Here is an 11,960-nt window from a genome sequence, read left to right on the forward strand (position 1 = left end):
CCTCCGGAGGGATGTATAATCAACGTCGTCCAGAACCTTGTCAATGGAACACGGTCCCCAGAGGTAGTCTATAATAGACGTCGTCCTAAAATTGTCACTACTTTAAGGTCCCCAGGAGGGGTAGTGTATAGTCAACGTCGTCTATAACCTTATCATTTGTATACGATCCGCATGAGTAGTATGTAGTCAACGTCATCTATGATGTTGCCACTATAACATGTATATACGGTCCTCAAGAGTAGTATAAAGACATTTCTGCTAGAGCTTTGTCATTTGTATACGGTCTTTAGGAGTGGCGTCAATTCTTTTTCGTCCATAACCTTGTAACAAATACGGTCCCCATGAGTGGTATATAGTTCACGTTTTCTATGACCTTGTCACCAGTATTACAGTCAATGGGAGTGATGTATAATCAACGTCGTCCAGAACCTTGTCACTGGTCGGTTCCAAGGGATGATGAAATGAGCTCTGTCATTTGTTAACGACTTTAGGAGTAGTGCCCTAAATTCTGTTTCAACCATAACCTTGTCACCAATACGGTCCCTATCAATGGTGCGTAGTCAGCATACAGTTCCCAGGAGTGGTATATAAAGTCAACGTCGTCTACGACCTTGTCACTAGTATACGGTCCACAGGAGTGGTAAATGATCAATGTCGTCCTGCACCTTGTATTACGCATGTAGTAGAGCGTGCTGCAAACGTAATGTTTTTTTGGCGTAGGAATATCTTTTTATATATGACTCAATGGTAAGTAACGACAGATATATCGAAATCCATATAACCGCTTTAAATGTAAACATGCTTGAATTCATTGCCTCCATATAGAAAACGTGCTTGTGAAATGGGACATAATGTACATGTGTTATATGTATGTGGAATGTGACCCTCGTTTTACATAAAGAACGATCCATAATTACGTATACTGTTAATATACACCAAGGACGCCTTAGATAGCTTTGCTAATTTATCCATCACGCAGGTAAAAGTTGAATCTGATTCCCACCGTCTGTTTTAGACGAAGGCCGCATGGATAGCTATTCTTCCCTCCATACCATTTCACTTATCAATACTGTATCGATCTGATAAAAAAATCAAAAGCAATCGCATCGATTCCTTAATTACAGAGAGTCAATACTATTAGATGATTTGGTCGGCTGCATATTTAATGATTTAAAAACACGATGCTGAGAGATGTAGCTTGTTGACGCAAGCCATACATGAAGCTATAGGCGGTCGATACTGGCCGGTGTGTGTGTCGGTGTGATGCGCGTAGTATAGTTCTAATTCTTAGCAACAGTATTCCCACAGACACGAGAACACATCCTGGTACTAGATACACACGTGTTGTGACAATAGGAATTAATATTGGATATTTATATTTCATCGTTAGTATGACTGTTTTCACGGGGACAAGCTGTTTCCCATAGCGGTACTCCAACGCGTGGTATTTGTGACCAGCAGACGTATGAGGTATAGTACAACGTCTTATATACTAAATCTAGAATTGCCTTATTTGGAGGGCACTCAAATTGACACAGTATTCTACTGAGGGCGTAAACGTTAGTGTCTCACTGTTACTGTATTTTGGTGAGGGCATATCTCTATACATGTATATATTTGTATTCCTGTGAGGGCATATCTCTATACTTGTATATAACTGTATTCTTGTGAGGGCGTATCTCTATATATGTATATATTTGTATTCCTGTGAGGGCGTTTCTCTACACAAGTATATAACTGTATTCTGGTGAGGGTGGATCTCTATACATGTATATAACATATAACTGTATTCTTGTGAGGGTGTATCTCTATACATGTATATAACTGTATTCTCGTGAGGGTGTATCTCTATACATGTATATAACTGTATTCTCGTGAGGGTGTATCTCTATACATGTAAATAACTGTATTCTTGTAAGGGCATATCTCTATACATGTATATAACATATAACTGTATTCTTGTGAGGGCGTATCTCTATATATGTATATACTTTTATTCCTGTGAGAGCGTATCTCTATACATGTATATAACTGTATTCTTGTGAGGGCATATCTCTATACATGTATATAACATATAACTGTATTCTTGTGAGGGCGTATCTCTATATATGTATATAATTTTATTCCTGTGAGGGCGTATCTCTATACATGTATATAACTGTATTCTTGTGAGGGCGTATCTCTATATATGTATATATTTGTATTCCTGTGAGGGCGTTTCTCTACACAAGTATTTAACTGTATTCTGGTGAGGGTGTATCTCTATACATGTATATAACATATAACTGTATTCTTGTGAGGGTGTATCTCTATACATGTATATAACTGTATTCTGGTGAGGGTGTACCTCTATACATGTATATAACTGTATTCTTCTGAGTGCGTAGCTCTATACATGTATATATCTGTATTCTTGTGAGGGTGTATCTCTATAGATGTATATAACTGTATTATGGTGAGGGTGTACCTCTATACATGTATATAAATGTATTCTTGTGAGGGCGGATCTCTTTACATGTATATGATTGTGTTCTTGTGAGCGCGTATCTCTATACATGAAATAACTGTACTCTTGTGAGGGCGTATCGCTATACATGTATATAATTGTATTCTTGTAAGAGCGTATATCTATACATGTATATAAATGTATTCTTGTGAGGGCATATCTCTATACATGTATGTAACTGTATTCTTGTGAGCGCGTATCTCTATACATGTTTATGATTGTGTTCTTGTGAGCGCGTATCTCTATACATGCATATGATTGTGTTCTTGTGAGCGCGTATCTCTATACATGAAATAACTGTACTCTTGTGAGGGCGTATCGCTATACATGTATATAACAGTATTCTTGTGAGGGCGGATCTCTTTACATGTATATAACTGTATTATGGTGAGGGTGTACCTCTATACATGTATATATCTGTATTCTTGTGAGGGTGTATCTCTATACATGTAAATAACTGTATTCGTGTTAGGGCATATCTCTATACATGTATATGATTGCGTTCTTGTGAGGGCGTATCTATATACATGTATATAACTATATGCTTCAGATGGCGTATCTCTATACATTATAACTGTTTGCTTCTGATGGCGTATCTCTATACATTATAACTGTTTGCTTCTGATGGCGTATCTCTTTACATGTATATGATTGTGTTCTTGTGAGGGCGTATCGCTATACATGTATATAACTGTATTCTTGTGAGGGCGTATCTCTATACATGTATATAACTATATGCTTCTGATGGCGTATCTCTATACATGTATATGATTGTGTTCTTGTGAGGGCGTATCTCTATACATGTATATAACTGTATTCTTGTGAGGGCGTATCTCTATACAGGTATATGATTGTGTTCTTGTGAGGGCGTATCTCTATACATGAAATAACTGTATTCTTGTGAGGGCGTATCTCTTTACATGTATATAGCTGTATTCTTGTGAGGGCGCATCTCTTTACATGTATATAACTGTATTCTTGTGAGGGCGTATCTATATACAGGTATATAACTGTATTCTTGTGGGGGCGTATCTCTATACATGTCTATGATTGTGTTCTTGTGAGGGCGTATCTCTTTACATGTACATAACTGTATTCTTGTGAGGACGTATCTCTATACATGTATATGATTGAGTTCTTGTGAGGGCGTATCTATATACAGGTATATAACTGTATTCTTGTGGGGGCGTATCTCTATACATGTATATAGCTGTATTCTAGTGAGTGCGCATCTCTTTACATGTATATAGCTCTATTCTTGTGAGGGCGCATCCCTTTACATGTATATAACTGTATTCTTGTGAGGGCGTATCTCTATACATGTATATGATTGTGTTCTTGTGAGGGCGTATCTCTATACATGAAATAACTCTATTCTTGTGAGGGCGTATCTCTTTACATGTATATAGCTGTATTCTTGTGAGTGCGCATCTCTTTACATGTATATAACTGTATTCTTGTGAGGGCGTATCTCTATGCAATATAACTGTATGCTTCTGATGGCGTATCTCTTTACATGTATATAACTGTATTCTTGTGAGGGCGTATCTCTATGCAATACAACTGTATGCTTCTGATGGCGTATCTCTTAACATGTATATAACTGTATTCTTGTGAGGGCGTGTGGCACACTGTATATATATATATATGTTTTATATATATTTATTTTACATGCCGTAGTTACACGAACATCTACAGTATAAATATTTATCACTACATTTATTAACATTTTTCTATTAAATCGCTTGACCTTGCGTATTCAAGATAAATTTTGTACAATATTTAGCCTTCGGTTACAAGCTTACCGAGAGGATATTTTGTTTATGTATTATATATTGTAGTATTGTTTCATAGTGACTGGTTATCTTTGGTATATGTTGTGATATGTAAGTGTTCATGTTTTTGTCTTGAAAAAAGGGGAGGATTACCCTGAAAGTTGAACATAGTCCTTTGTCTGCACTGCCGTTATTATTTCTTACCCTTTAAATCATATATACATTTTACATATATTCTCTGTGCGCGGTCGCTACATGGTATTGCTGCTCTTGCACTTTGCTAATACCAATAAGGTTATGTTGTTGAATCGTGTAAAATGTATGCATACACATCCCACTAGCTTGTAACAACGCCAAACGAGTGTTTCATCTTGGACAAAAAAAAGGTAGTTATGTATTTTGCACGCAGGTGGTAAAGTGTACACATTTTTTCTGAATTTACTCAATAACCCTGATAGATTTTTGTGTAAATATCTGTTATTGATGATAATTTGAACTTTATCAGTTCATGGAAGACATATTGCAAAATAGATACACACGAACATACATAATAACTTAAGCTCAGATTCTTTGAACTATGTCTTGTTCCGATGGTTTAAATCAAATTTAATTGTTTGGTGGTGGTGGTTTTTTCAAAATCATTTCGCGGATTTAGGAGACACTTGAAACCGAAGTCCGTTTTCAGTGTCTTGACGTTACTTATAAACAGTGTTAAGTGATTTCCATCAGAACGGCTAATGAACAGGGTCGCTGGTATCTCAGAATTTATCTTAGTGGTAAACACTCCAGTCTTTAATGCAGACGACCGGAGTCTAATTCCTCAAAGTTGTCAAAGTCATTGATTTCGGATAGAGTGGTGATTTGTTTCTCCTGCTTTCACAACTTTTATAGTCCAGGTATAGGTTGTAAAACGGTAACGGGGTAGGTGCGACCTGTAGAGTGTGTTTGGTGTAACAATCCGATGAATCGGCACTTTTGTAAATCAAAACACCGATACTCCTTCAGTACACAAAAATGTGGAGGTATTATCCATGTGGCTTAGGACCAGTAGTTAAAACCTGTTAAGGAGGCTTTTGTGAGATAATCGACGTGTATTGACTGTAAACGTTTATTGTTTTGATTCCATATCTAGTATTGTAAGCAACTTAAAATACCGTACTCTAGCTAGAAAGGGTAATGTATTAAATGTATAGTGTTTGATTGATTGGTTTTACGTCCGCTTCACTACCGTATAGTATATTTATACAATATAAATAGAAACATAATGATTTGGAAAGGAGATAACTCTAACACAAAACACAGATATCTGGTGTAAAACAGCATATATTACTCACGTCGAGTTAAAAAAAAAACCGAACTAAATATGTACAGTTTGATATTGGTAATATGTTGGCAATCCAAACTTATCATTATAGCCATACATTTTACATAGCATAAAGCTATGGAATATGAATAAACTTAATTATCAAATGTCCATCTTTTCAGGGACTAAAAAATCATGAATACCTCGAGGTTCCTCAGACTTAATTTGGAACTAGACATTCAAGAGCGGATGACACGAACAAATGGACGATGGACGGACAACACCTGCTGTCGATGAGGAGACGCCACAAGTGGACTCACATGCGGTCACTTAAGGTAATGGACGAACTGGGCAACCAATATTGGTCATTTAAATGTTGTTGGGTTCTTTTATCCTTTGTACATAATTAATGGACAATATCTATCTAGTGATGTCGTCCCTTACACTCACTAACACGTGTGAGTGAATGTAAGGGACGACAACTCTGGGTAGAGATTGAATTAATGAATTCGGTTGATGACTGATCGTATGAGCTGATGCTATCCGTCTTCGTCCGCACTCTGGGTAGAGATTGAATTAATGAATTCGGTTGATGACTGATCGTATGAGCTGATGCTATCCGTCTTCGTCCGCGTTGTACATTGTGGTTCTTCATTATGTCGTTAACAATCGAACTATTGAACATGTTTGACTTCTTCTTCAGAACCACGGAAGCAATTGGCCCCAGGCTTGGTAAAAATATTCTTTCGGAGGTCTTAATAATAATAATAATGATAATAATATACAGCATTTATATAGCGCCCTATATAATTTGTAAAATTACTCTAAGGCGCTTTACAACATAATAGTAATGGTTATAATTGTTAAAACAAACAACAAAGGCTTGCAATCGCTTTCATACATTTAACAAGCAATGTGCACATAATTGAACAAATAGAAGGATGGTATTTAAATGACGTCTTTGCAAAGATTCTAAAATGCAGACGAGAAGAGGTGAGTTTGTATGTCCCTCTTGAACTTGGCCAGGGTATTTGACTTCCTAATAGCAGATGGTAAGCTATTCCACAACGTAGCAGAAACCCTTCCAAAGCATCTGTTTCCGTAGGTCGCAGTACGAGATTTTGGGACACACAACAAAGATTCTGACTCCGACCGCAGTGATCTTGACGGCTGATACAGGGTAATAAGTTCCTGTAGGTACTGAGGAGCTGTTCCATTCAGTGCCTTGTATGTGTATACCAGAATTTTGTACTGCGACCTGTATCGTAAAGGTAACCAGTGCAGCGAATAAAGCGCAGGTGTGATGTGCTCTCTCTTTCGAGTACGAGTAACTAGCCGTGCTGCAGTGTCCTGGACCCTCTGCAGACGACAAGTTAGTTTGTCATATATACCACAGAGCAGGGCGTTACCATAATCTATCCGAGAGGTAACAAGTGAATGCACCAAAATCTTGCATGTATCTGCAGTTAGAAACTGCCGAATACAGCCGATGTTCCTGATCTGGTAGTAACAGGATTTGGCAATAGCGTTTACTTGTTTCACCATGTTCAGAGAACTATTAAAGTATACCCCTAGGTTTTTAACAGCTGGAACAGTCTCAATAGTTCTGGCACCAACCTTGAGCTGGAGAGCCATTGTTTGCTGACACCTTGGAGAAAAAAACCCGATTAGTTCCGTCTTTTCCTGATTAAGTTTAAGCATGTTGTCGTTCATCCAGATACTAATATCTGTCAGACAAGCTTCCAGACTTTCTGAGACTGTATTCCAACTGTCCTGTGGTTTTATGACCATGTAAGTTTGTGTGTCATCGGCATAGCAATGATAGCGAGGGTATGGCGACGACAAATCTCTCCAATCGGTTTGGAGTACATACAATATTTTCGTGGTCCTAACACCGACCCTTGAGGAACCCCGAAATCTAGTACTTTGTCATGTGAGGTGGCAGATCCGATGGCAACACACTGTCGTCGTTCACTCAGGTATGACTGTATCCAGCATAGTGCGGTATCAGTCACTCCATAAGAGTATTCTAGACGTTTATAAAAGTATGCCATGGTCGATGACGTGACCCGTGAAGTGTTGTCACATTTCACGGCAATCCGAAATTCAAGATGACCGCTCTGGTCTCTGATTTGTTGAATATATCATGATTGATTCCAAACTCTGTACTGTGTTCATTATAATGTGACCCCCTAAGTGTTGTTACTTTTCGAGCCAATCAGAAAATTGACGATGGCCTTGGAGTTGTTTTCGATTTTTTTTTTCAATAGCTGGTACATTAATTTGTTTCATATTTTCAAATTTGGTTACAATATCCTTTACGGTATCCCAACTATGTCTCGTTATTCTTTTCTTTGGAGTACTGCCCTATCCTCAGAATGACCAAGATCTTTTCCAACTTTTACTCAATTGCAGCAACAATATACATCAAACTTGATGCAAATGTTCCTTATGACCTAGTTTTTACTCTTCGTGTCGATCCAGAAATCCAAAATGGCGAGCTTGGCTGAGACTTATTCTCGAGAATGACTACAGCGATTGAACAACATGTTTCTTATCGGTTTCTATGTTATTTCTAAATATTTGAGCTAATAGCTTTACTATTCAAAGCTCAACACTTGTGACAACTGTCTTTAATCATCGATACATACCTGACAAAGGCTGAACATTGCACTTTAGACAGATTTACTAGCGTCACAGACTTCAGTTGGTGAGAACCGGAAGTTTACAAGCCAAACCTGTGAAGCGGGTCTGGAACACTTCCTGACTCTTCAGCGCCTTGATAAATCCGCTATCATATATCAAAATCTACTAAAATTCTACAATTTCCCAAAGTTAAATACCTGTAGATTGCATTCAATAAAACAATATGTCAGCAATTACACATTTAAATTACTCACGGGCATGGCATTTTAACCGGAACAATTGTTAGGTAAACACTTGTCGATTGGCTGATTTAGGTGCGGGAGTCCTTGTCACTAACCAATTTTGTTTTCAAGTTAACTGCTCTGGCCTCTGATTGGCTGAGACTTTTAAATTTTCTTTCATCCCAAGAACGGCTACAGTGATTGACTTCAAATATTCTGCTATCTTGAATGACACTTTGCTCTTCTTGTCCACAGGTCCCTGTGCGGTAAGAGCCATGACGTCACACGCCTGTCGGGGGAAATGTACCGGGCTCCTGTGGGGATTTTTCCTGATGGCTATCCTCACGTATCTTCTTCTCTATATTAAACTGACCAATAGAAACACACCGAAACATCACATGACCGCATACTGGCTGCAGTGGATCGCCTTTATGGATTCGAAGAAAATTAATTCTGCATTCGATAGTTCAAATAACGAATCATCTAAGTTCAATGATTCTATAAATTGTATATCTCAAAATTTAACGACGGAAATTTTGGATTTGTGTCAAAAATCTGAAAGAGGTGCCACCGATAATGGCTTTATTCCTTTTAACAAATTTGAATACCCACTCGAAATTGATATGAACGATTTAGTATCAAACCTTAAGACAGCGAAGAACGTATCAATAAAGCCAATATTTTCCTATCCGTACACTTTCGTCAAATCTCCCACTTGGATGTGTGAATACAGGGACGTACGTCTGCTTATTTTGGTGAAATCTGGAGTGAGCCACTTTAAAAGGCGGGAAATGATTCGTTACACATGGGGAAATTACACAGAATCAGGTGTCGTGACCTTATTTCTATTGGGGTCAACGCCACACGTGATGTTTCAACGACGAATTTTACAAGAACATCATCACTATGGTGATATTTTACAGATGTCCTTCTTTGACGCCTACTACAATAATACCTTGAAGACGGTTGGTGGGATAAAATGGGCGCGAAATCATTGTAACCAATCAAAATTTGTCTTATTTACCGATGATGATTTTTATATAGCAACAGAATTATTGTTGAAATACATTGAAAATATGCAACGTTTTGAAAGAACTTCCGTGTACAGAGGGGCTATGTGGAAACGTGGACGCCCGATAAGGAATGAGCTTAATAAATGGTATATTTCTCGACAGGACTACCCGTTTGACCATTACCCGGATTTCGTCGCGGCTGGATTCATGCTAATGTCTATAGACTTTGTTATAGATTTAGATCTAGCTATTCCGTATACCAAAAAGTTTATATTTGATGATGTGTTCATATCAATAGTTGCTTACAAATTGCATGTACAACCATCACATATGAACAGCGTACATATAAACAAATTTCCGTACAATCGAGAGGGTTTCCGACAAATTATAGCCTCCCACGGATACGATCGGACTTCTACGTTACAGCAAGCCTGGTGGATACACCAAAATAGACACCTACATAAATCCGGTAGAAAGAGTATCAGAGCTTACAGCGTCAGAGCTACTTAGTCCAACGAAGGGGATTTCACCCAAGAATTCTGCGCTTTTACGTATTTTGGTAAAAAAAAATATTCGCAAAGCAAGATCTTCCATCTTCAGAATCTTATGCATTTGTGTAATTTTATTTTTATTTATTGCCAAAAAAGAAGACGAATGGAAATGTGGTCATAATTATGCATTTTAGGCCTACTGTATAATGAAGTGATTTATGTCGTAGCGGTAAATTTCCATGTTTATATCTACCAGAATGAGCATAGATGATGGGCTTGTGATAATGATTATTATCATTAATAATTATCATTATCACTAATCCGGCACTACTATCCGTCCAATTTTCTACTTTATATTTCTTTTATAGTGTCCGGTACATTCTACTGTAAGATGTGACAGCTGCCCCGCGTGAGCGTCGAACCCGCGACCATGTGACGGACGGCTAGTGATCCGAGAAGGCCAGGCGCCTTAAACACTCGCCCTCCGCTGCCATCAATTACGTATGAGGTGTTTTTTTTAAATCCAAACAATATATATGAATATATAAACAACATTTTCATTGTGTAATACGATCAAGACTTCGATTATCCTGGAAATCGATTACCGTTTGCATTTTTTTTGAAGTTTTCTTTTTTTTGTATACATCCGGAAAACCGTTACTATGGACATTTTGAGATCAATTGTTTCGGATTAACTTGAACTACATTCACGCCAAAACAGATATGTTCCTTTGCAGAAATATTGAACGTGAAATTGGTACTAGCGCCGGTTATTGTTGGTCAGCTTCAAAAACCACCTAATGAAATGTTTAAAAAAGTAAGTAAAGCTTTCAAGTGTGGATATTTCCCAAAACTGAATTTTTGGAAAATATTTAAGCGTAAACGGGGTTGATTAGCCTAAATCAAAATATGAAAATGTGTGTCGAAAGTCGTGGAAAATCTAATATTTACACACCGTTGGTACCGATCGGGAACCGTCGGCATTTTCCGTAAACGAGAAAAAACGCCTTTTTATTGTTTACGGAAAGTGTCGACGGTTCCCGATTGCGTTGGAATCAAAATTCAACTTGTAAGTCGAATTTGTTAAGTTGTAATGCAGTGAGATCTATTTTGACCTACATTGACATTTGACAATTAAAAATACATTTTGATTTTTTTTTCTAAGTAAGCAGACCCTTTCAGGTAAACTAATATTAACAGTTGCCACCTTTGCAAAGACTGGATAACCTGTCACATACCCCCATAAACCCGTCTTCATGCGACCCTGGCTGTTGCGAGGACGTTAAACCACATGCAAACAAATCACGCCATTAACATTGATATACATATAGACAATTAAGATCAGTTATCTTGATTTATTTTATATCGTTTTTAATATATTGAAACGTAGATGTCAAAAAACACCAGCCAGAAAATGCTTGTTCTCAGTATACGGTCTTGTGAAGTCAAAACATGTTTAAGTATTTTAACCATGTAAGGAGTCCTCACTAACTATTTCTTCCGTCTTCCGTTATACAGTATCAAATGCACCTATATCAGTTTTGTATTATGTGAAACAGCGACGAAGGACATGGTCGAGAAGAATTCAAAAGAACCGATGCCAAGGACACCACGCTTTACCAAAAACGAACAATAAAATTTACACATCTATGCAACGTGTATAAATTAATGTTAAAATGTTGAGCTTCTGTGATGTCGATATACTTTGTATGTCTAAAGAAATAAAATATCAAATATTTATATTTGAGAATTGCGTTTCATTTATTGATCATTTTTAACAGATTTAAATGGTGACTTCACAATAGGATTTTTTTCAGTAGAAATCACGAAATAACTATCATAATTAGGACGCAGTTACATATAGCATTTATGCTAATCACAGGTAAGCTACATGTGTATCAAGTAGTTAAGTGATAGCATTACAGAAGCTGATATTCCCTTTTTTGAGTAAAAAGGATATTACCTATGGAAGTTAAAAAAAAAAGATATTTTTTATTCCAGCCAT

At 37.3% G+C, this 11,960-nt stretch overlaps 1 protein-coding gene across 3 annotated transcripts; it reads left to right on the top strand.

Annotated features, from left to right (window-relative positions):
* The first annotated feature begins 674 nt into the window (after nt 1-674).
* LOC110456822 (beta-1,3-galactosyltransferase brn-like) lies at nt 675-10,937 on the top strand. 3 transcript variants are annotated; one of them, XM_021507813.1, is made up of 4 exons: nt 675-747; nt 1,391-1,470; nt 5,767-5,919; nt 8,707-10,937. In XM_021507813.1, the coding sequence occupies exon 4, from the start codon at nt 8,727-8,729 to the stop codon at nt 9,972-9,974; it is 1,248 nt and encodes a 415-aa protein (XP_021363488.1). In that variant the 5' UTR covers nt 675-747; nt 1,391-1,470; nt 5,767-5,919; nt 8,707-8,726; the 3' UTR covers nt 9,975-10,937. The 3 variants fall into 3 exon arrangements, with proteins under 3 accessions (XP_021363488.1, XP_021363489.1, XP_021363485.1); XM_021507814.1 differs by lacking the exon at nt 1,391-1,470 and having other exon boundaries at nt 723-747; XM_021507810.1 differs by lacking the exon at nt 675-747 and having other exon boundaries at nt 1,261-1,470.
* Nucleotides 10,938-11,960: the final 1,023 nt, after the last annotated feature.

This window comes from Mizuhopecten yessoensis, unplaced genomic scaffold (assembly GCF_002113885.1).
Source record: "Mizuhopecten yessoensis strain PY_sf001 unplaced genomic scaffold, ASM211388v2 scaffold8853, whole genome shotgun sequence".
Lineage (NCBI taxonomy): Eukaryota > Metazoa > Mollusca > Bivalvia > Pectinida > Pectinidae > Mizuhopecten > Mizuhopecten yessoensis.